Source organism: Puma concolor, chromosome B3, assembly GCF_028749965.1.
Source record: "Puma concolor isolate L17-30 chromosome B3, mPumCon1.1.hap2, whole genome shotgun sequence".
NCBI classification, from domain to species: Eukaryota; Metazoa; Chordata; class Mammalia; order Carnivora; family Felidae; genus Puma; species Puma concolor.
The window spans coordinates 44,165,978-44,192,101 of record NC_141672.1 but is presented as its reverse complement, the minus strand read 5'-3'; the positions used below and the strand labels follow the sequence as shown (position 1 = coordinate 44,192,101).

General features: G+C 35.0%; 1 protein-coding gene across 1 annotated transcript in view; it reads right to left on the bottom strand.

Moving 5' to 3' along the window:
- Window positions 1–26,124, bottom strand: part of EXOC5 (exocyst complex component 5) — a 56,689-nt gene that overhangs the window by 4,545 nt on the left and 26,020 nt on the right. Inside the window, exons 6-15 of the mRNA XM_025918964.2 lie at window positions 24,263–24,291; window positions 22,992–23,101; window positions 21,458–21,502; window positions 21,215–21,355; window positions 19,591–19,673; window positions 18,363–18,572; window positions 16,590–16,737; window positions 8,302–8,410; window positions 3,846–3,966; window positions 2,532–2,618 (exon numbers count right to left, since the gene is read on the bottom strand). Coding sequence (XP_025774749.1) covers window positions 2,532–2,618; window positions 3,846–3,966; window positions 8,302–8,410; window positions 16,590–16,737; window positions 18,363–18,572; window positions 19,591–19,673; window positions 21,215–21,355; window positions 21,458–21,502; window positions 22,992–23,101; window positions 24,263–24,291 — 1,083 coding nt within the window. The remainder of the gene's footprint in view (window positions 1–2,531; window positions 2,619–3,845; window positions 3,967–8,301; window positions 8,411–16,589; window positions 16,738–18,362; window positions 18,573–19,590; window positions 19,674–21,214; window positions 21,356–21,457; window positions 21,503–22,991; window positions 23,102–24,262; window positions 24,292–26,124) is intronic.

Here is a 26,124-nt window from a genome sequence, read left to right as displayed (position 1 = left end):
AATAAATTAAGGGCTAGAGCTCGTGCTGAGGTCAGAAAGCAGGTTGTGGAGTTGGAAGAACAAGAGGTTATGAGCAATGAGTGGGATATTCAAGTTTGAGGTTTTTGTTACCAATGATAACAAGGTCTAGCAGGATACGAGAGTAGGTAGCTAAAGTGAAGATGATCAAGAAAATGAATGGGTCAGACACAAGGAAGTGGAAATGACTTACACTAAGGTTAAAAGAAAAACTGTGAGCCTGTTGCCCAAATTCTCAATAAATACAGGGGACTAACGTAAATGACTGAGAGATAACAGCAATAAGAAAAGATGATGTGAGCTTCAAAGGCAAAGAGGTTCTGACCTAATACCCACAGGTGGACACTGGTCTGAAAATACCAGAAGGGATCAGGTGGATGCTCTGCTTCCCTCTTTTACCCATTATCCATGGAAAATGGGTAAAAAAATTAGAAGTTCACATTCATGAGACCACTACAGATCACTGTGCTTTCAATTGGTCAACTAGTACAAAGACTTTGAGACCAAAGCTTAAAAATTTTTTTTAATACTTATTTATTTTTGAGAGACAGAGCACAAGTGGGGAGGGGCAGAGAGAGAAGGAGACAGAATCCAAAGCATGCTCCAGGCTCTGAGTTTGTCAGCACAGAGCCCGATGCGGGGCCCGAACTCACAAACCGTGAGATCATACCTGAGCTGAAGTCAGACGCTCAACTGACTAAGCCACCCAGGAGCCCAAGACTAAAGCTTATATAGAAAGATATTAAGAAGATACCTAACAAATACATCTTTCCTGTACCTCTGAAAGCTTAATGTATCCAACCTCCCCACGTCCCAAGTATGATTTTTAGGTATTCTGAGGCAAACCAAGAAGAAACAAATTAAGTTAATATGAGGGATTTAGGTTAGGAAAATACACACTTCTTGAAGGGATGATTATAATGTATATAAACATATTACATTATGTGAAATACTGTGTATGTATAATCTCCTGTTGTCCTGACTGAAAGCAAAAGGTAGAGGCCAGTTTTTAGGATTATTCTAAGCATATAATCAGTAAATTAAGCTCAGTAATTAATTCTATAACATGCCCTTTTCCCAGTTTTATTCTTTAACTTTATTTTTCTTTCCCTCATTATCATATACTCTACAGTATATTGATCTTAGTGAAAAGGTAATTGGGAGGTGACCTGCAAATTTGATACTACTAATAAAGTAAAAATTATTTACTTTTTCACAAATTAGAGTGAATTTCAGGCTATCCTTGTAACAGCACTATTAACTAACTTGCACTCAAATATGCTTTGTTGAATAGAAGAGAAAGGAACAGAATTATAATATATAAAGAAGATATGCCCAAACCTAGTAGCAAGGGCTTTAGCATTTGAATCCTAGCTCTACCACTACTAACTGTGCAATCTTGAGCAAATACTTTATTTCTTTAAGCCTCGATTTCCTCATCTGTAAAACAGAAATGGTATTTTCTACCTAATAAATAACACAAGTGAAGGTCCTTAACACTGTGCCTGGCACACAGCAAAAGCTTGATAAATGGTAACTGTCATCATCATTAGTAAGTATAAGACCACCACATCATCTCAAGAAGAGACCCACCGCTCTATTCCGTAAACAGATAATTAACTACAAAAACTGTTACAAAAATTTTTGAACACAGAGTTTGCATTCACTTAATGAAATTTACTTACAGAAAATTAGCATATTTATTTAAAGCATTTCAGACATAACCCTGAAAATTCTAAATGAAAATAAAATCCTCTATGTTACATACCATTTTTAAGGAGTTTTGAAAGAGTAGGAGAAAGGAGGAGGAGGAGAAAACGATGGCTTCCAAGAATAGTTTTCAACTGAATCTAGTTTAAAAGAATCTAAACATACTAAAAACCATTTTCATGCTGCATTTATAATAGTGTTTTTACAAAAATTTTAAAATTTTTAAAAAAATATTTATTTTTGAGAGAGAGAGACAGAGTGTGAGGCAGGGGAGTGGCAGAGAGAGGAGACACAGAATCGGAAGCAGGCTCCAGGCTCCGAGCTGTCAGCACGGAGCCCGATGTGGGGATCGATCGAACTCTCGAACCGTGAGCTCATGACCTGAGCCAAAGTCGGACACTTAACCGACTGAGCCACCCAGGCGCCCCTAGTGTTTTTACAATTTAAAAAATATAAGAGGCAAGGGGCGGGGGGTGCCTGGCTGGCTCGGTGGGTGGAGCATGTGGCTTTTGGAGGACTGAGAGTCCAAACCCCACGCGGGGGTGTGGATTTTAAAATAAAATCTTTAGGGGCACCTGGGTAGCTTAGTTGGTTAAGCATCTGACTTCAGCTCAGGTCATGATCTCATGGTTCATGATTCGAGCCCTGCGTCAGACTCTCTACTGTCAGCACAGAGCCTGCTTCCAATCCAGTCTCCCTTTCTCTGCCCCTCCCCTACCTCGCACATGGTCTCTCTCAAAAATAAACATTTAAAAAAATAATAACAAAATCTTAAAAAAAAACCCAAAAAACTAACAACTTGCCTATCAATGCCAGTATCCAATTTCATCTCCATTTGTTCAATTATTTCTTTTTTCTTCTGAAGGCATTCAGATAACTTAGGAGAAGAGCTATTCAATGTTTAAAAGGAAAAAAAAATCACATTAGTAGCCTTATAACTCTGAAAGTTTTTCATATGCATATGTATATTGTTATAAAAATTTATAAATACACAAACATATATATTATTTTAATTTGCTTGCAAATCCAAGAAGCACGTAAGTAGTAACTACAGTGCCCAATTCAAACTAGGAAATTATGCAGTATTACTATGCCTAATAGTCACACTAGGAAAAATTAACCATTTAGAAGAGAAGGAAGAAGAAGATTTAGATTCATTACTTTTTTTTTTAATATATGAAATTTATTGTCAAATTGGTTTCCATATAAAACCCAGTGCTCATCCCAAAAGATGCCCTCTTCAATACCCATCACCACCTCCCCCCCCCCCCATCAGCCCTCAGTTTGTTCTCAGTTTTTAAGAGTCTCTTATGCTTTGGCTCTCTCCCACTCTAACCTCTTTTTTTTTTTTTTTTTTTTTTTTTGGATTCATTACTTTCATCTCAGAGAAGACATCCCTCAAGAATATAAATATATGTGATTTTGAAATTTTGGGATTGTTTCATTTTCTTCTTGTTTTGTTGTTTTGTGTTTGTTTCCTTTTTAATTAAATAACAGTAAAAAACAAAACAAAAAATAAAAAACAAAAAATCCATTGGATATCTTAAGAATATAATCAATTATACTAATTAAAGTTTGGAGACTACAGCCAATCCAGTTGATTTAGCTTTCCTACACTAAAAAATAATTTTGACAGTCATATTTGCCTTCTGAATGCCACCTAAATGTCAAAAACACACAAAATATTAAGGAATATACAACTCTAACAGTTATGTGGATTCTTTGCTATGTGGCATTACAGTTCTTAAATTAGTACATTTCCTTTCAAAGTGTGATTTAGGGATTACAAGTGATCTTATCTTTAAGACTGTTTCTAGACTAATTTTTTGGCATATCAATGTTTACAATAAAATGTTTAAAATATTATCTTTTATATATTGTTCATCTTTTAATAGTACACATATAATTTTATAAGGCATGTTCACATATACTCCACCTTATTTAATCCTCACATGCTTGAAAAGTTCACATAAACTGATAGGAAAATATAAACCAAACCTTATTTAATGTCGTATATTAAAATCTGTCCTATTAATCTCATGAAATTTTTGTTGTCTTTATATGTAGAGAACATTATAATATTCACTGACATACCAACAAAAATCAATTTGACTAACCTTATTAGTGGCATAAGGTGATCATTAAACTGCTTGTCAAAAAGATGAAAAATAGTATTGGCCTGTTGCACAACATCCAAAAAATAGAGATTTGCATTCCTAGAATCTGAAGAAGGAATTCCTAAAATTGGAAGGCATGTATGTATTAGAATCACACTTGAAGAAATTCATCTTGCTAACTGAAAAAATGAATGTGATATTATGAATAAAAGCAACTGCTATTTTAATAAATCAGCAATGATTTTTGTGGACAGAAAAGTAAAATTAAGCTTAATAATAAAATTAATCCAAAGTTTTTACATGCAAGGTTTCACCATCTACTCAGTTTTCATTATTTGCTGAGATAAACAAAAAATACATCAATAAATGAATCGTCTTGGTCTGTATCTTTTCTTTCCTACTCTCTCACGCCCAGTGGTTCACATGAGCCATGAACCACTTCCACCATTTTTCTTATAACAAGGCCTCATTATCTCAGTTAAAATAATTTTTTTGTTACTTTCCTGGGTTCAAATCACTTTATCTTTTCTGTTAATATATTGTTGCCAGAGTAATATATTTAAATTTACACATTTCACTCATCTTGCTCTCTATTATTTCTTCAAAAATATTCAAAGTCTCCTTGCTGTCTACAAAAAAATTCTTGATTTTTCAGCATGCTATTCAGGTGACTCCACATGCTGACTCCAAAAAAGAGAGCTGACCTCTCCAGATTTCAGATTCATCTTTTTTGTAAAAGAGCAATAGATAAACTCTAAGATACATTCTAACCTTAGATGTCTATGTTTCTAGCTAAAATTAAGAAGCATAATGGGCTAAGGAAAATATTCATACATGAGAAAATAAAAGTTTAATACCTAGAATTCTTTACAGGATGATGATTTTTTTTCAAAGTTTTAAAAATGAAAACAAAAGGGGTGCCTGGGTGGCTCAGTTGGTTAAGCGTCTGACTCTTGATTTCGCCTAAGGTCATGATCTCATGGTTGTGAGACAGAGCCCTGCATTGGCTGCATGGAGCCTGCTTATGATTCTTTCTCTTCCTCTCCCTTTGCCCTTCCCCGACCTGTGCACATGCTTGCACACACTCTCCCTCTTTCTCAAAAAAAAAAAAAAAGAAGATACGATAAAATCACCAAATAGTAAGAAAACTAAAGACTCCAACACAAACTTAGAAAGAAAATTAAGTCAGTACACATGTAGAAAATACCAATCCTTATTATTAATGGAAGATACAAAAGGTAATATTTATGTGTGTTTTCAACCATTAAATTAAAGGTTTTTAAAGAATATCCAAAGGCACCTGGGTGGCTCAGTGGTTGAGCATCTGACTCTTGATTTCATCTCACATCATGAACCAGCAGTATGGGACTGAGACCTGCCTCAGGCTCTGTCCTGAGCATGCAGCCTGCTTAAGATTCTCTCTTCCTCTGCCCCTCTCCCTCACTCATGTGTGCGCTCTCTCTACATAATTAAAAAAAAAAATCCCTTTATTCTAAAAAAATATTCAACACTATGTAAAGAATTAGTACAATCATAAAGGTCAATAACAGTGTAAATTACTGCAAAAAAAAAACCCTTTTGCAAAACTGTATATGTATAGAAATTTTGAAATTGGTAACACACTTTGTGTGTGTGTATGTTTTTGTAAGTAAACTCTGCCCTCAACGTGGGCTTGAACTCATAATTCAGAGATCAAGAGTCACATGCCCTACCAACTGAGCCAGCCAGGGGCCCCAGGTACCACACTCTGAACTGCTAATTTCACTTCTGGGATTTCATACGAAGAAAATAATTCAAAATAAGGAAAACACTCTAAGCTCTACAATGTTCACTGCAGCATTATTTATATTACTGAAAAGATTCAAGATATCTAGAAATAGGGGATAGTTAAGTTTATTTAACTTTATTATATATATGCATGACAGAATTTTATTCGATCATTAAAAATAACAGCAGTAAATACTAACTAAATGGCTGCATGGAAGAAAGTTTATGAATATAAGAAACATTCTCACCCCTAAGCCCTTCCAAATTGTGAATACATACAACTATTAAAATGAAGATGCTAGATTTCCATATGAGCTTAATAACAGATCCTTCATACCATATGGATTCAAATTCATGTTATCTTTTTTCATTATCTTCTTTAATTTTCATACCTGTGAGGTATTATTACCCAATACAAATTGCCACATTAAGTCATTTGCAAGTGGCAAATGTTAAATACTCAATGTCAAGATCTGCTGTAATTAGGGCACCTGGCTGGCTCAGTTGGAACAAAGCATGTGACTCTAGATCTTGGGGTCATGAGTTTGAACCCCACGTTGGGTGTAGAGATTACTTAAGAAAATGAATAAACTTAAAAAAAAAAAAAAGAGTCTGCTGTACTTAAGTTAAAAAAAAAAGCAGGCTACAAATGTTTATCTACATCATGAGAGCAAATAAAAAAATGGGTAAGAATAAACCACAAGGTTACTGAATTATGGGTGAGTATGCTTCAATGTTAAAACCTTTATGAAATGATGTGACATACAGTCAATAAACATTTTTGAGCATCTACTATGTGCTTTCTAGGTGCCAGACAATAATGGTGAATAAGACAGATTAAGATTCCTAGCCACAAGAGCATACATGCTGTTCTCTTAAAATACTGTCTCCAAATTCTCAATTCACTCCTTCACCTCATTCAGCTCTCTGGATCATGTCTCCTCAGACAGGCAGTCTCTGACCAACCTTCCTCAAAAAAAAAAAAAAAAAAAAAAGCCCTCTGTTCCTGAATTTCCCATCCCAATTCCCCAACACTTCTCATTAACTCTTACTCAATTTTACATTGCACTTTCTAGTCATTTGTCTATCCTTTCCCTGAGATTGAAGGCTCCATGAGTGCAGGAGTAGGCACTTAAAAGGTATGTGTTGAATTAATGAATTCTGGTTAGTGGAGGCAGATGTTAACAGATGAAAAATTTCATTGCGAGAAGTGCTATGAAAAACATTAATTCAGTGATGAAATAATGAGTTACTGGACTGGGAGAGGTGGGCTACATTGGCTAGTGTGATCAGCAAAGGACTCTTTGAGAAGGTGACCTCTTAGTTGAGATCAGAGGTTGAAAAGCCAGGCATTGAAGAGCTGAAGGAAAAGGATTTGAAGGATAGGGAAACACCAAGTGCAACAAGCCTGAGTGGGAAAAAAGAATGAAGGCCAGAGCGATTGAGGTAGTGAGAGGAAGTGCAATATGAGATGTAGATGAATACATAAGAGGAGGACAGATCAAAAGCCATGCTTTTGTGAAGTCTGTTATTATTTTCCCCCTAAAAGTAACAGGAAGATACTAACGGGTCTTAAACAAAGAAATAATAATCAAACTGACTATTATGTGGAGTCAGTACTGTGCAGAAGTGAGAATGTACACAGAAAGGCCAGTTAGGAGTAGACAGAGATGACGGTATGTATGTATATATGTATGTATGTATTTTAAATGTTTTATTTATTTTTGAGAGAGCGAGCGAGCTAGGGAGGGGCACAGAGAGAGGGAGACATGAATCTAAAGCAGGCTCCAGACTCAGAGCTGTCAGCACAGAGCCTGATGCGGGACTCGAACTCACAAACCACGAAATCATGACCTGAGCCGAAGTCAGACGCTTAATTGAGCCACCCAGGTGCCCTGAGATGATGGTATTTACATTAGAGTGGCATCAGTAGACCTTGAGAAAAGTAGATGAATTTGAGTTATGTCTGCAAGTATACTAATGGGATTTGCTGATAGACTGGCTATCAGCATTCATGAAAAGGAAAAATTATGGGAACTCCTATGTTTGGGGCCTGAGCAACCCATAAATAGTAATACCTTTCAAACACATGGAGAAAAATGGGAGTCAAACAGATTTAGATGGAAGATAAAGAGCTTCATTAGGCATATGTTATATCTGAGATGCACAATAGACAGGTGGAAAGTTCAGAGACAACTGGATTAATGGGACTGGGATTTAGGGAAGAAGTCATCATTACCCTATGAATACCAGTAAACCCAAAAGACCAAAAGCAAAAGAAAAAATTTTAATATGAATTCATTCCTTTCCAGGCTTATTTTGGAATATTTTTCTTTCTACACCTTATATTACTCAATTGCCTCAACAAGAATTGCTGTCATCCTTATTTCTGCTCCCTTGACATTTTATAACCTATAGCATTGTACTACAGTCTGCCCATACGCTGCAGTAACTTATGTAGCTTGCCCTGCCCTGCTTGATGTAAGAAATATGAGACAACTGTGTCTTTGTGTAACTTTCAGCACCTGGAAAACCCTTGCATTAAAGAAGCTCAAAAAGCATTATTCATTGCATTGAACTGAATTTGATGTATAAAGTTGAATATATATAAAACAATATTATGCATACAGTGAACTAAGCATGATTAAAGAAATTTAATGCAAATTATAAGACAAATAAATATACTTACCAGCAAGTCCTGTTTCCAAAGCATAATCGATATGCTCAATACATAAAAATTCCACAAGAATGGTAAAAATTCTAAAGGCATTCCTTGGTAAATCAGAAGGATCAGAAAGCTTTAAAAAGAAAAACCAAACACATTACTCCTCAAGTCTATCTTTATTTATTTATTTTTTTTCAAAGTTTATTTATTTTTGGGACAGAGAGAGACAGAGCATGAACGGGGGAGGGGCAGAGAGAGAGAGGGAGACACAGAATCGGAAACAGGCTCCAGGCTCTGAGCCATCAGCCCAGAGCCCGACGCGGGGCTCGAACTCACGGACCGCGAGATCGTGACCTGGTTGAAGTCGGACGCTTAACTGACTGCGCCACCCAGGTGCCCCTCAAGTCTATCTTTAAAAAAAAAAAAAAAAAAAAAGCAACTTTTTTTTTTTAGCAATCAATTTTGTCTAAGATGTAGCCAGTGTTCAGATATCAAAATAACTTATACTCCCATTCCCACCCCCAATGCCTCTCTCACATACATAGACATATAGTTACAATGCTCCCTATTTGTCTACAATTCTCCTGGCTTAGACTAGATCAGTGTTTTTCTCACTTGGATTGCAATCCATTAGTGGATTGTGACAAGAAAGAGAGGAGAGAAGAGAGAATCAATAGAAAATGAAGTACAATGTACATATTAAAACCAAATATAGTTTAATGAGATGCACATACACTCAAAACATAACACATACACAAACATACATATAACAAATGTCCCCTGGGCTGCCATGTAAAATCCATTTCCTTTTTTTTTTTTTTTAAATGTTTATTTATTTTTGAGAGAGACAGAGTGAGTGGGGAAGGATCAGGGGGACAGGGGGACAGAGGATTTGAAGCAGGATCCATGCTGATAGGAGAGAGTCCAATGTGGGGCTCAAATTCATGAACTGCAACTGCAAGATCATGACCTAAGCCAAAGTCAGATGCTTTAACTGAGCCACCCAGGTGCCCCTGTAAGATCCATTTCTTATTGTAGGTTGTGGTGAAAGAAGTTCCAGAGCCACTAACTTTAACAAAAGCTATTCTAGCAAAACTCAAAATAAGAAGGATTCTTTATTCTACTGGGGGAAGAGATGGGGAAATCAGTAGCTGATGCACTAAACTATGACAGGCTCAAATCCCAGCTTCATCACTCCCTGGTTGAGTAAACCCTTAAGATGTTATTTAACCCCACAAGGGCTCACTTTCTCATCTGTAAGGTGGGAATACTATTAGCAGTACTTATATCCTAGTCCAGAGGTGAGAATAAAATACGAAAATGCACATAAAGTATTTTTAGCACAGTGTTTGGCACACAGTAAACTCCCAAGTGTTCATTTTGCTGTTGATGTTGCTGATGATTACTCAGTAAAAGAATTATTAACGTCACAGTGAGAAAATGAAATCTCTATTTAAAAAGTTAGAAAATTACCTCTCAACTTCTTATAACTGCTTCCTGTATTGTTTATCAATTGATTGTTGCCTCTTTGTAGTCTCCATTCATGTACCTTTCTCAGAGTAACGATTATCGTCTGATATAAAGAGGGGGGAGTTGAAATACATAGCCCACTTTAAAAGATCTATTATAAATACTGATTTGCTATTACTCGATTCCCTTCCTGGTCTTCTTAATACCACTCCCCAAAGTTTATTCTTCACTAGTCACTCTAACCACAACCTTCACCTCTCTTCTTTGCTCACTGATGCTCAACAGATGCCCTTAACTAGCTATAAGCTAGAAAGGTCTCAAATCAATGACCTCAGTTTCCACCTTAAAAAAATAAACAAAGAAAGGCAAATGAAACCCAACTAGGTACCAAAAAAAAGAATAAAGAGTGGAAATTGATGAAACACAAAAGAACAGAGAAAAATCAAAGATACCAAAAGCTGATTCTCTGGGAAAATCAATAAAACTGATAAACCTCTAGCTAGACTGATCAGGAAAAAAAGATACAAATTACCAATATCAAGAATGAAAAGGCGACATCACTATATATTCTACAGATATTAAAAGGACAATAAGGAACTATCATGAACAACTTAATCCCAATAAACTCAACAATTTATGTAAAATATACAAATCCTTAAAAGACACTACCAAAGTTCAATTAAAAAGAAATAGATAACCTATTTCTAAGTCTATTCAAGAAGTTGAATTTGTAGTTAAAAACCCTCACAAAGAAAACCACAGGCCCAAATGACTTCCCTGGTAAATTCTCCCAAACATTTAAGGAAAAAATAATACCAATCTTATACAAACTCTTCCAGGAAATTGAAGAAGAAGGATTATTTTCCAACTCATTCTACAAGGCCAGTATTACCCTGACAACCAAAACTAGACAAAGACATTATGAGAAAAAAGTATATGTATTAAGTCAATATCCCTCATGAACACAAACACAAAAATTCTTGACAAAAGTTCAGCAAACCTAATCCAACAAAATATACATGGGATAACACATGGTGAACAATTGGGGTTTATCCAAGAAAGGCAAGGTTAACTTTTGGAAATCAATGTAATTCAGCACATTAACAAAATAAAAAGAAAGCATTTGACAAAATACAACACCTAATCTTATAAAATTACTTAGAAAACTAGAAATTAAAGAATTTTGTCATTCTGATTAAGAGCATCTGTGAAAAACCTACAATTAGTATCATACTTAAGGGCGAAACACTGAATGCTTTATTCTTTTTTTTTTTAATGTTTATTTTTGAGTGAGAGAAAGAGAGACAGAGAGGGAGGTAAGGCCATAGACAGAAGGAGACACAGAATCCGAAGCAGGCTCCAGGCTCTGAGCAGGCAGCACAGAGCCCGATGTGGGGCTTGAACTCATGAAACATGAGCTCATGATTTGAGTTGAAGTTGGATGCTTCACCAACTGAGCCACCCAGGCGCCCCCTGAGTGTTTTATTCTTAAGGTTAAGAATAGTACACAGTGTTTACTCAAACTGCTTCTATTTAACACTGAACTGGAGGTTCTGACCAATGCAATGAGGCAAGAGAACAAAATAACAGGTTTTTATACTTTAAAGGAATAAGTAAAACTGACTTTATTGGCAGACAACATGATTGTCTATTCAGAAAATCCTGTGGAATCTACAGAAAAAAAAAAAAAACTATTAGAACTAATAAGTGAGTTTAGTTAGGTTGCAGGTATAAAATCACCATATAAAAATCAACTGTTTTTCTATACACTAACACAGAGTATCAAAAATACAAATTAAAAAAATACTACTGACATTACATTAAAAGAGCACAAAAAATACTAAACACTCAGGGATAAACCTTGTGTGCTAAGAATTAGAAACCATTGCTAAGGAAAATTAAAGAAGATCTAAAAAAATGGAGAGATATACGATGTTCATAGACCAAAAACTCAATATTGTTAAGATGTTAATTGTCCACAAACAGAACTACAGATCCAATGCAATCAAAATCAAAATTTCAAACTTTTTTCCCCTGAGACTGACAAACTGATTATAAGGCATATGAAAATATTAGAGGACTTATACTACCTGACTCAAGACTTATAGTGATCAAAACAGTGTAGTCTTAGCACAAAGACAAGTAGGTCAATGGAACAGAGTCCAGAAATAGATCAACATATAAACTCTCAAATGGTTTTTGACAACGTTTCCCAAGCATTTGGTGGAGAAAAGATAGCTTTTCAATAAATAATGTTTAAACAGCTGGATACTAAATGCAAAAAACAACAACAACAAAAAAAAACCCAAAACAAAAAAAAACCCACCTCTGATCCATGCATCACATGACACGCATAAGTTAACTCAAAACTGGTTAAAGACCTAAATGCAAAATCTTAAACTATTAAACTATTAGAAGGAAACATAACAGGAAGTCTTTGTGTCCTTGGGTTAGGCAAAGATTTCTTATATATGATACCAAAAATTCTGCCACCATCCATAACAGAAAAGTGTTAAACTGGATTTCACCAATATTAAGAACTTCTCATAATCCATATTTCATCAAATGAAACACTACTGTTAAGAGATTAAAAAGACAAGCCACAGACTGAAAACATTTGCAAATCACATATCTGATAAATGAAATGTAACCAGAACACAGAACTCTCAAAAAATAAGAGAACTCAATTTTTAAAATGTACAAAAAATACCTCAAATATATACAAATAGCAAATAAACACATGAAGACAGTCAACATCATTAGTCATTAGGAAAATGCAAACTGAAATCATAATGAGATATCACTACCCACCATTAGATTGTCTAAAATTAAAAAGACTGATCATACCAAATGTTGGAGGTCATGGGGAAGCAAATGAAACTTTCACATATTGCTGGTGGGAATGTCAAATGAAACCACCACCTTGGAAAACAGTTTGGCAGTTTCTTTAAAAGAAATACCACATGCCTCACCTGTATTACTACTAAGTATATATCCAAGAGAAATGAAAGCTTATGTCTGCATAAAGACATATGCATGAATGTTCACAGCAACTTCATTCATTAATAGTCAAACAATGAAATCAATCTGAATGTCTATCAATAGGTAAATACATAAACTGTGGTATATTCATGCAAAGACATACTACTCAGCAGTAAAAAGGAACATAGTAAATAATATACACAACATGGATGAATTCTTAAAGAATAGTGCTGAAAAAGCCAGAAACACATGTACATATATTCTATATACCATTTATAAAATACTGTATTATAATATCCTATATACCATTTATAAAAAAATTCTAGAAAATTAATCAACCTCTCAAAGACATCCTATTTGGCTTTCAAGACTCAGTCCTCAAATGTCGACTTCTTTTTGAAAATGAATCTACAGTGACATAAAGCTGTTCAGTCTCATGCAAATGAGAACAGAAGTGGAGGGAGAGGAAAGGGAGATTATAAAAGGACAAAGGAAACTTTTTGGGGTACTGGATCTGTTATCTTGATTGAAGTTATAGCTTCAGAAATGTAGATATAACTTATCAAAGTTATCAAATCATGTGGTTTAAATACATGCAGTTTACTGAATGTCAAAGATATCTGGAAGTTATTTTTTAAAAAAGGAAAAAAAAGGACCAATTACACTGCCCTTTTTAATTTTAATATTTTAATTTTGTTTAAATCCAAGTTAGCATAGAGTGTAACAATGGTTTCAGGAGTAGAATTTAATGATTCCTTACTTACATGTAACACCCAGTGCTCATCCCAACAAGTGCCCTCCTTAATGCCCATCACCCACTTAGCCCACCCTCCCCCACTCAACACAGCTCCACCAATCCTCCGTTTGTTCTCTTTAAGAGTTTCTTATGGTCTCTACTTTTATTTTTCCATCCTTTCCCCTAGGTACATCTGTTGTTTCTTAAATTCCACATATGAGTGAAATCATATATTTGTCTTTGACTGACTTACTTTGCTTAGCATAATACTCTCCAGTTCCATCCATGCTGTTGCAAATGCCAAGATGTCATTGTTTTGATTGCCTAGTAGTATTCCACTGTATATATACCACATCTTCTTTATCCACTCATCAGTCGATGGACACTTGGGCTCTTTTCATAATTCGGCTATTGTTGATAGTGCTGCTATAAACACTGGGCATTTTTGTATCCTTTGGATAAATACCCAGTAGTACAATTGCTGGGCTAGAGGGTAGCTCTATTTTTAAGTTTTTGAGGAACCTCCATACCATTCTCCAGAGTGGCTGCACCAGCTTGCATTCCCATCAACAGTGCAAAAGTTACACTGCCCTTTTTAATTATCCTTTAAAGCTTCCATCATCAACTACAAGGTCAAGTCTAAATTTCTAAGCAGAGTACACAAAAAGTTTCTGTACATTTTTATTTCAAGCATTTTATGCTGCACAGCCAATCTTTGTGTATGTCTTTTTTTTTTTTTTTTTTTTTTACAGGAAGAAAGCCATTTGACATCCACCAAGGATTTATTTTTTTTTATTTAACATTTTTATTTATTTTTGAGAGACAGAGAAAGAGAGAGAGAGAGTGCAAGCGGAGGGGGGACAGAGAGATAGGGAGACACAGAATCCAAAGCAGGCTCCAGGCTCCGAGCTGGAGCACAGAGCCCAACAAGGGGCTTGAAGCCATCAACTGTGAGATCATGACCTAAGCCAAAGTTGGACGCTTAACTGACTGAGCCACCCAGACAGCCCTATGTATGTCTTTTTATATGTAGTATTCTGTCTGCAAGAATTACCTTCTTGTAGATATCCTATGTAGCTTTCAAGACTCAGGCCTCAAAAGTTCCCTTCTTGTAATCTTTTATAAAAAATACTCTTCTTCAATTCCTTCACCAGGCAGAGCTGGTTGCATCTTCTTTGGTCCCAGCAGGATATACCTACTTTGCACTGATTCTTTATATGCTACCTCCTTTCTCCACACTATTCGAAAGTAAGGTATATGTCTTTCATTTATATCCTCAATGTCTAACATGGCAGCTGGTACAAAGTAAACACATAATGTTGCTGGATCAGAATGCACTGAATTGAACTAAATTTCTATCTTGTAAGTTTCCAGACAAAGGTCATGATTTAGAGCTAGTTACTGTGACTCAAACAATATAATGTTGACAGTTTCAAGTTCGATGATCTTTAGAAGTATTTTAACCTATTTCCAGCATTCAGAAAACTAGACACAGTAATTTACCAAATATATCCATAACCCACAGATGTGTCATATCTTAACATTTTTCCAAATGTACTTCAGATCTGGGGGGTGAGGGGTCCTACATTATAAATATGGATACAGTCCCTTAGGTACTCCTCCTTCATGGCAACCACTATCCTGTATTTATCATGCCTATGCTTGTCCACATCCCTAAACGATATAAGGTATAGTTTTACTTTTTAAAAATTTATATAGAGGTATTATACTGAATATATCTTTTCCCCATCTTGTTCAACATTGTATTTCTGAGATTTGCTAATGTTGATACATGTAACTCTAGTCATTTAAATTGTTATATAGTTTTCTAGTGTATCAACAATGTCAGTTTATCAATTCTCTTTTTGAGGCACACTTAATTTGCTTCTAATTTTTTACCATTATAAACAATGTGGCACATATACCTATTAGTTTCTCTAAGGAATTCTCAAGTTACTATCCAAAGTAAAGATACAATTTTTATTCCAATGGCAGTGTATGAAAATATCTATTGCTCTCCATCCTTACCAACATTTGATATCATCAGACTTAATTTTTGCAGACTGAATGAGATACTATTTTCCCTATTTTACGTTTCATTTTCCTATTAGTGAGAGTGAAAATCTTATTGGTAATTTGCATTTTCTCTATTTGTTTATGTGTAGCCTTTATTTCCTATTGATTTATGTGTGTAATTTATACTGATTTACCGCCTGTCAATATAAATTATATAAACCATATACACATCAATACAAATAAAAAATTAAGATGCTCTCAACTCTCATTTCCACTGCTTAAGAGGTACATATCTCAGTTTCTTCATCTGTAAAATGGAATAAAAACCTCACAAGGTGGTTACAATGATTAAATGAGTAATGTATACCTAAAGTGCTCTGAACATGGTATGTGCTATACAATTATGTGCCACTATTATTTGTTTCACATAATCTTCTGCTAGTAATACTAGCTATAAATACTTCTTGCAGGCTGTGACTTATCTGTTTACTTTGTTAAAGTGTGTTTGTTGGACAGAAATTCTAAATTTTAATAGAGTCAACTTTTCATTCTTTTCCTTTAATACCTGGGTTCTTAAAACATCCTTCTCTCCCTAATGCTCTATATTTTTATAAGATAGTTCTAAACCTCCCTTTCATGTATTGATTTAATATCTTACAAAAAAATTTTGGTATATTCAACTCGTAAAATTATATTAAAATATACTTGTAAATAACTTTAAAAATAATTCTGTTCTTCATTTTTTTTTTAATTTTTTTTTCAACGTTTATTTATTTTTGGGACAGAGAGAGACAGAGCATGAACGGGGGAGGGGCAGAGAGAGAGGGAGACACAGAATCGGAAACAGGCTCCAGGCTCTGAGCCATCAGCCCAGAGCCTGATGCGGGGCTCGAACTCCCGGACCGCGAGATCGTGACCTGGCTGAAGTCGGACGCTTAACCGACTGCGCCACCCAGGCGCCCCTAATTCTGTTCTTCAAAACAAAAACTCTATCTTTATTACAAAAAATAGTTGTACCTAACCAGATAGCAGATTTATATCTTATTACAAGGCAAAAATTAAAATACACAACTATATATAAATAAAATAAATTTACAATTACTCTTACCCTATGACATCTTTCAAAGGCTTGTTTGGTTTCTTGTAAAAGATTAACCACCACTTCTTGAGATAGGAAAGTTTCCCCATGAGTATCGATACTTGGCCCCAGTGGTAAGTTAGTACGTTGTCTAATTCTCTCTTTCAAATCTTGAATACTAATGGATCATGACAACAAATAAAAAGAGAACACTTTATTATACACAGATTTCAATTTCAAATGCTGTTCAACTTAGTATACACCAACAAAGAAAAATGGACTAACTGCCAGGAGACCTAAAAGTTCTAATTCCAACAAACTCTAGTTCTATAAAGTGAAACAAACCTTAATGTCTACACAGAAGACTTTCATCTGAAAAATTAGTATATTTGGAGTTAGGACTTTTAAAGTCTTTTTCAGCTCTATAATTCTGACTCAATAGCCAAAAACTCCTTATTTGGTTTCCTTAGCAAGTGGACTATTCCAAATTAGTTAATATAACTAAATGGTCCTTCTTAAAATAAACTTTAGGAATTTAATGCTTTTTAAATACATTTAACCATTTTAACATACTTCTTATTTCTTCATTATTATTAAATAAGATATATTAACCATAATATAGCTTTTCTTAATGACTGAGTAACCAGTCACTTTGAACATTTATTATACGGTGGTATCTTTAGGTTAAACTTCTTTTGCTCCTAGAATACCTAACTCTGGAGTATTGTGAACATTTTTTTTTCAGATGTTATTTTTTTTTTAAAGTAATCTCTACACACAATGGAGGGCTCGAACTTACAACCCTAAGATCAAAAGTTGCATGTTCCACCAACTGAGCCACCCAGGAGCCCCAAACTAATTTTTTTTTTTTTTTTTAATTCTCATGGTTGTTCTTTAGTTTTTTTCTTCCCTTATTTGCTGCTGCCTTTCAGATGTCATTTTTTAAGTTTATTTATTTTGAGAGAGAGAGACAGAACACACGTGCACACACACGTGCACACGAGCACAAGCAGGAGAGAAGCAGAGAGAGGACAGAGAGAGAATCCCAAGCAGGCTCTACATTCCATGCTAAGTCCGACGCAGGGCTTGATCTCACAACTATGAGATCATGACCCGAACTGAAATCAACAGTTGGACACTTAACCTACTGAGCCACCCAGGTGCCCCCAAGAGGTCACTTCTTATTCCTAACTATAACCTCTCCCTGATCATTATGTAGTATATGCCAAACTGGGAATCAAGAAAGTGATTTGTGTATACTCTGGACTCTAATTACATGGCTCTGCATAAGTCATTCTGCTTCATACTAAAAATGACTGGGTTCCACATAGTTGAGATCTGGATAACTAAGATGCCACCAATTCTCAGAACAAATCATTTTCTTCTAGTATGTGAATAATCCCAGGCTTTAGGTATTAATTAATTAATTTTATGCCCGAGTCATTAAAAGCTCAGGGTACTTAAAATGTAAACTATTTGCTATTTTTTTTTCCACACCTGCAACAACAAAAAATGATGTGTTTCCTAGTTAATAACCTGGAATAATTTATTCAGTCTAGGAAAAAAAAAAGGCGACTATTTATAGTGCTGGTATTCTGCTTTACATTTTAATTACATCATGTTAGGTCATTTCAATACATGGTTCAAGAGACAAGATTTGATCAGTGGTGTCATAAATAAGCTGGGTTAAATGAGTTCTTCATAGAAAATTTCAGTAACTGTCAATATTTGACAAGTTTGTCCAAATACAATAAAATTCTTAACATCTTTAGTTTTAACTGTAACATTTAAAAAAACACTTACCCTCCTGTGCCAATGGATCTCTTTTGATGGTTTTTTGAATCATAATAGCGCTGTAGGATCATAGCACTCCTGCTTTTCAAATATCCAGTCTCTACCTCAATGTAGTTCTCCAAATAGGAAATGAAAATGGATTTGATAAGCTTAGACAAGAAAGTCTGTTTATCAGTACCTAAGTTAAACTCCATCAACTTGCTGGAAAGATTTGTGGTTCTTTTCATGGAAAAAGGGAGAAAAAGATGAATGTATATTTTAGGTAGAGTAATAACACTGAGGAATACATATTTTTACAATGTAATTTTAATAACTTATGTTAAACCACCATTTCTTAAACCTTGGGAAGGTGCTTAGGATACAGAGAGAAGCTGCACAGTGCTATATATAAAGTAGATTGACATCACAAACAACACTGTGGTTTTGCAAACTGACTAAGGATAATCTCCTAGGGATAGAAGAGAAAAAATCTAGGCAACCAACCAGTCTAGAAATGACAACAGTGGCAGAATGACTTCAACTACACTCTAATGGCATTCATAACATAGTACCCAAGTCAGAATACTGAAAGATCTACTCTCTGTTCATTCTCCCTTTTGTCTTTGCCCATGTGGACTTTTCTTTAATCTTCTGTTTTGCATTGTTAAACACAGACTCACAATAAACGTTGTTGGGATGGACTTCCTGATTATAGTTACTTTTGAAGACCCTCCTCCCAAAATGACGTCACTGACAAAGAACAATAGGACTGGAAAAAAACTCCATTAAGAGGCTTCTGATATAATATTTCTAAGTGTAACACTTTCATTTACAAAAGCCTAAGGCAAATTTTCATATCAAACTTAAGGCTGAAACTCATTTGTTAAGAATTTGTGACTTTCTCAATTTCTAAAGATTTAACTGCAGATAAATATAATCATACTACTTCTTAGAAAAAAAAATGATAGGGAACTAGCTTACAATTAAAATTCAAAACAAAATTCTTGAGTCTTAAACAACATAAACAAAGTTTCATTAAAGTACATGACTATAAAGAATATCTGATTCCTTAAGTTAATGTGCTAAGAATGCTGCTCTTTCTATAACAGTAATCTACGTAACCAAGTATTTAATGCTGAAAGGTATACTACTAACAAACTTTTACTCAAAAATACCTGAATACTTCACCATTTTCTATTAAAAAAAAAAAGGAAAGAAAATCTGCGATGTTACTATTTTCTAGTAATTAAAAACATACCTTGTATATAAATCATAGAGATTTTTGAGATACTGCTCTGCATCAGACTTCCTACATTCTTCTAACTGGTCTTTCACAAAACTCTGGAGGGGAAAAAAAAATGGCCAACATTATGTCAAGTAAACATTATATTTTTTCTCTAAATTACTCCACATTCTGGGGCTGTTCTTACTTAAAATACAATGGAAAAGGCAATGCCTAAGAAGTATACCAATATAAAAAAATAATAGGCTTTTAATTTTTAATGCTTCTCATATTTACATGTTCATCTATAGCAGTCTTGGGAATAAGTATTAAGAATTTCAAAATTTCTTTTGAAACTGGCCTATCTTGCTTTTTAAAGTACATTTAAAAAACAAAACCCAGAAGCACCCAGGTGGCTCAGTTCGTTAAGCATCAAACTCTTGATTTTGGCTCAGGTCCTGATCCCATAGTTCCTGGGATTGAGCCCCACATCAGGCTCTATGCTAATGGAGTGGCACCTGCTTGGGATTCTGTCTCTGCCCCTCCCCTGCTCATGCTCTCTCTCTCTCTCTCAAAATAAATAAATATTTAAAAAAAAACAAGAAACAAAAAAACCCCACAAAATCTGATGCTGTATCGATATAGTCAATTCCTTAAAGCAGCATTTCTCAAACTGTGGCCTGGCTAACACTAGTGTCCCCTATGATTAACAGGCATTACTCTAAAATTGGGAAATGCTGTACTTTACATTCCTCCTAGAGAATCACAATATGTGTTAGTAGTACCTTTAAAGGCTATAAAAATTCCTGAATTGTGTTTTAAAAACAAAAACTTCTTTTATGTTGCTTAATCCAGTAGAAAACACAGTTTAGGAAATGTTGCCTTAATGTATAGTGCTATGGGAGTCCAGGTTGTACATTAAATTACTGTTTTCAGGAGGAGCCAAGATGGCGGAACAGCAAGGAACTTTTTTGTGTGTCTCACGTCCATGAAATACAGCCAAAACAACACTAAACCATCCTACACACCTAGAAATTACTATGATTTTTCTTTTCATATTAGTACCATATTATGAAAATTCTACATACTGTGCTTAAAATTCTTACTCAATTTCATAAATACATTCATTGGTCAAAGTGAGGACCCAATAAAAATAAAAATCTGAGGCTACCGGGTCACCTGTGTGGTTCAGTCAGTCGAGCGTCTGACTTGGGCTCAGGTCATGATCTCATGGTTCATGAGTTCAAGCCCCACATTGGGCTCTCTGCTGTCAGTGCAAAACCTGCTTTGGATCCTCTGTCCCCCTCTCTTTCTGCCCTTCCCCTACTAGCATGCTCTCTCTCTCTCAAAAAACAACAACAACAACAACAATCTGAGGCTACCCCTCTACAACGTTTTATGACTTGTACTGCTGCTACACAAATTTTAAACATGTGCTCTGATGATGCTTGGTGATTAGCACCTTTTTTCTTGGTGAACAATATTTTTTTAAAAAAGCATGACGTTGTTATTCTTTTCCCATTCACTGAATAAGGAGATTACTATTCCAAAGGGCATTACATGAGTAAACCAAAAATTAAAAAACAAATAAATAACTTTCAAAACAGAGAAAAAAATCACTTATTGCCTTAAGAATTACTTAGTCATAGTTTAAAATTACCTGTAGTTTGATTTCAAATACATTTTGAATAAGTTTAGCCAGTACTGTTTCTGGATTACTAAAGATATCTCCAACTTGTTTGTTTACCCGTTGACAGAGTATTGCTGCATCTTCAAATATATCATTTCTCAAGTAAGCACCCTAAACAGAGGCATTTTACATAGTTAATGTATAATTTTAAAATGGTTTTTAAAATACAAATTAGCATAAAATAAAATCCAGAAAATTGTACTATTAGGTTACCTCCTGGCACTGCTTTATATAAACATCAACACAATGGGAATAACCCTACAAAGAAGAAAGAAATACATTATCACAGTTCTGTTTTAATAACAATAATCACAACAGTAATAATCTCAATAAAAATTATTATATGTAATAAAGCTATGTCTATGTCCCAATAAATCACCAATAATAACAGTTGTTGGATTAAATGAAATTCTCCCAGTTGCTTTTTATGAAATTGATCACCTGGTTCATATCCTTGCAAGATTTTAGAATGAAAGAAGAAAACTGGTATGAGTTTTTTGTAGTCATTTTGCCTATGATCACCTAGCCAATCTCCTTCAACTCCAAAACATGTATATGCATGCATGTACCCACACACACACAGATTCACTCTTCAGAAAAGGTTATTAATATATATAAATAAATACATTATGTATTTCATATTAATATATATATATGTGTGTGTGTGTGTATATATATATGTGTGTGTGTATATATATATATATATATATGTATATATTTCCTTCTTTCCACTCTTGGATTCAAAGCATTTGTGTTCCCTTGCAAGACTCTGAACAGAGCTGTATTTAACTGGCATTCTGGAAATTTACTTTTAAAATTAAATCTATTTTAGCAGAATGTATTTAAACAAAATAATGTGTCATATTAAGCTCTCTATAATGATTTTTGTCCATTAACAAATCATACATAAAAACAAGTAAAGTAAGCAATGCCAAAGTACACTATTGTGTCAAGAGCCATTCTCAATACTTAGTATGTTACTTGTAAGTGAAAAGTCCAACAAAAAACTCCTATTTCCTACTCAGATACAAATATAAACAGATCGGGGGTACCTGGGTGGCTCAGGTGGTTGAGAGTCCGACTCTTGATTTCGGCTTGGGTCATGATCCCAGGCTCATGGAATCAAGCCCCATATCAGGCTCTGTGCTGAGCCTGTTTAAGATTCATTTTCTCTCTCTCTCTCCCTCTCCCACTCCCTCTCCCTCTGCCCCCCTACCCTATTTGCATTCTCTCTCTGAAAAAAAAAAAAAAGGAAACAAATTGCAAAGCACTATTTCTTTAATTTCTTTATAGGGATTCTCTCCCTAATTCAAAATCCAAGAAGATAGTATTTCTTTGTATTACTACCTAAGATCTTCTGGATTTAAGTCTTTTACTAATTATATTCCATCTAATCTCTGGCTCCTACATTCCACCAGATATTTAAAGCTAAATCTTTTTACTTTTGACCTATTTCATAACATGTTTGACTGAAAAAATAAAAAGACAAGAAGACAGTATGATTTTCTATGTCAACCAATATAAAAATTCATTGATAAAATTTTATTGAATATAATATTAAATACCTAAAATTTAACATAATTTATGGAAGAGATATGAAATATACATTTAAATTGTTCAAAACAATAAAAATAATCACTGTGAGAGTCATACAACTAACAGGATAATCGGTGACTATAATATATAGAATTTATATAATCTCCACAATCTTGAAGATTAATCTTCATTTTTAATAATTACTATTTACCTTAAAATGAAGCAAAACTGCTGCTACTTCTCGCATTCTGGAGATTTCACCTCTTCTTTGAGCACTGGTAAACTCCTGAATCAGTTGGCATTCTAAATCATGGTATTTACCTAAAAGTAAAAAGGAAGTAATTCAGCTACAACAGGACAACGTATGCAAGTTATTTACAAGCACATGAATTATTTACAAACATAATGACTATGGATCTAGCCTTCTTTTGAAAGACTTATAAAAACAATATGTGATTATAGGCAGTGAGTCTAGCCCCTAAAATACACTATGATATAATATAAATCTGTATTTTTAAAGACAAAGAAATCTTCCCAACCAGGAAAACAGCTGAACTCCCTTGGTCTGACTACCACTTACCACTGTTACTTAAAAAAGCAGCTGACTGAGATAAACCTCTGGATGTCATTTCTGATAGTATGAGATAGGAAAAATCTTAAACATAAAGCTGTAGAAATGGTGAAGAGGACTACAGAACTCTTTACTAGAATTCAGATGTCTTTACCATGAACTATCGTGGATTTAACACCAAATATCACCTTAAGATAATACATGGTGTCTGATTCACTACATTATTGAGGCTACTAATGTTCTGTGTGAAAACCTGAATGCTGTGTTAATCTACAGTAATCAGAAACGTTGCCAAGAAGTCCAACTATCTATGTCATTCTTATTGGGAAAATAGGTGGCTCTCTAAACCTTCTATGCAATGGTCTCCCAAACACGACTCAAATTACCATGGGAGCCTGCAAATATAATGGCTTTTCCAGAGACCCAGAATGACCTGCTTAAAATATAATCCAAAGATTGGAAAGGATAAAACTAATCATGTAAGCAGTTATAAAGATACTGAAATGCTCACACGAGCTTTTAAGTTAAAAGCTCTTAGCTTTTAAGACAAAGAACCTACTTTACAGATACATGGATACAAAACAACCTCCAAGATACACTGTTAAATTAAAAACACAAGGTATAAAGCTATTTGTATAGGATGCTACCAATTATTTAAAAATAACCAGGGACAGTAGGAATAAATTCTACACATGTATATGTGATTTATGTCCTATGCTTGTATATCCATAGGATATTCTAGAAGAATACCTAAGAAACTGGTTATGACTGCTTCAAGGAAGAGGAGTCAAACTCAGGGATAAGGTGAGAAGGTAACATTGTTCCCACTAACTCTCCTTTTACTATTTTTCTTTTACAGAAGTATTTTTATCACCTATTCACAACTATTAAATAAATCAAACTCCACTTACTCGCAATTTTGGATTTTACTTCTGAAAATCTGGAAAATAAAAACCAATGATGAGGTTCATACTAGAGAGAAATGTACCACAGTAATCTAAGATGTTAATAAAAGGGGAAACGGGGTCTGGGAGTGTAAGGGAAACCTTTGTACTAAAGGTCATCATCAAGGAAAGAAGGAAGGGAGGGGAAAAGGGAAGAAGAGAGGAAAGAAGGAAGGGAGGGAGGGGGGGAGGGAGGAAGGAAAGAAGGAAAGCAAACAAACCAGCTAGTCAGCCAACCAGGAGGGAAAGAGTACTGATAGTAAGCATGCCAGGTAACAAAACTGAATTTGGGCCATTCAGATGGGGCGGCTAGTTCTCATTTATGAAATTCACTCTGAATAACCAATAACTTGTTAAAGAGGGAGATGTTCTATATGAGGCATTAACAACCCCACCAGCCCCAACACTGAGCTATTGTCTCTGCTTATATTCACTAACAAGTTTTTCAAAGATTTTTTTTTTTTAATTTATTTATTTTTGAGAGAGAGAGTGTGCACAAGTGAGCGAGGAGCAGAGAGAGAGGGGGAGAGAAATTCCCATGCAGGCTCCACACTGTCAATGTGGAGCTCAGAGCAGGGGCTCAAGCTCACCCAATGCAGAACTTGAACTCATGAAACCTAAGATCATGACCAAGCCGAAGTCGGATGTTTAACTGACTGAGCCACCCAGGTGGCCCTATTCGCTAACATTTTAAATTCCTATTTGTTTATTTGCCCCTTCTGTTGGGATTTTTTTCATAAAAAAAAATTCCATTACTGTTATTTAAAAGAAAAATAACAAGAACAGTATACGAAACATAGAAGTCATAAAAAGGACCCAGCAATGTGTGTTACAGACGAACCATCCAATCTTTGCAAATTCAAAAACTAAAATATTACATAGTACCATACACTAGAATTTTTTTTTTTAATTTTTTTTTTTTTTAACGTTTATTTTTGAGGCAGAGAGAGACAGAGCATGAACGGGGGAGGGTCAGAGAGAGGGAGACGCAGAATCCGAAACAGGCTCCAGACTCTGAGCTGTCAGCGCAGAGCCCGATGTGGGGCTTGAACTCACGGACAGCGAGATCATGACCCGAGCCGAAGTCGGCCGCTCAACCGACTGAGCCACCCAGGCGCCCCTACACTAGAATTTTTTAAAATCTTAAATATCAAGGGAGAATGTACGTTATGAAAAAGTAATGTTGAGAGATCCTATGTAATCAGTTTGGAGAGAGAGGAGGATGGTTGGCAAAAGAGATGGCAAAGACAGATAAAGAAGGTGATAAAAATGTAGAGTTGTACAGGGGCGCTTGTGTGGCTCAGTCGGTTGAGCATCCGACTTTGGCTCAGGTCATGATCTCACAGCTCGCGAGTTCGAACCCCGCGTTGGGCTCTGTGCTGACAGGTTGGAGCCCGGAGCCTGCTCCAGATTCTGTGTCTCCCTCTCTCTCTGCCCCTAACCCACCCTCACTCGCAATCTGCCTCTCTCTCAAAAATAAATAAACATTAAAAATTTTTTTTAAAAAAGTAGAGTTATACAAAACTGATGTATCAAAGTCATGGTGGAATAGAATGCATGTAAGGCCATACTGATCTCTGTGAAAGAATTAAAACTAATTAGGACATATATTCAACTCCAAGGCTTGGCAGAGACTAAAACAGAATTTTAAGAGAAATATGTAACTGAGAAATAGGAGAAGATGAGTATATGCAGAATAGAATGGAGAGATTATCCAACAATTATCAGGCAACTTATTGTGATCTACACATTTTACCCATTTAAGGAAATGGTCCAATTTTGAAGTCCCTAAGGAGGAGTCTGTGGCTAGGCTAAAGAGTCTAAAATTC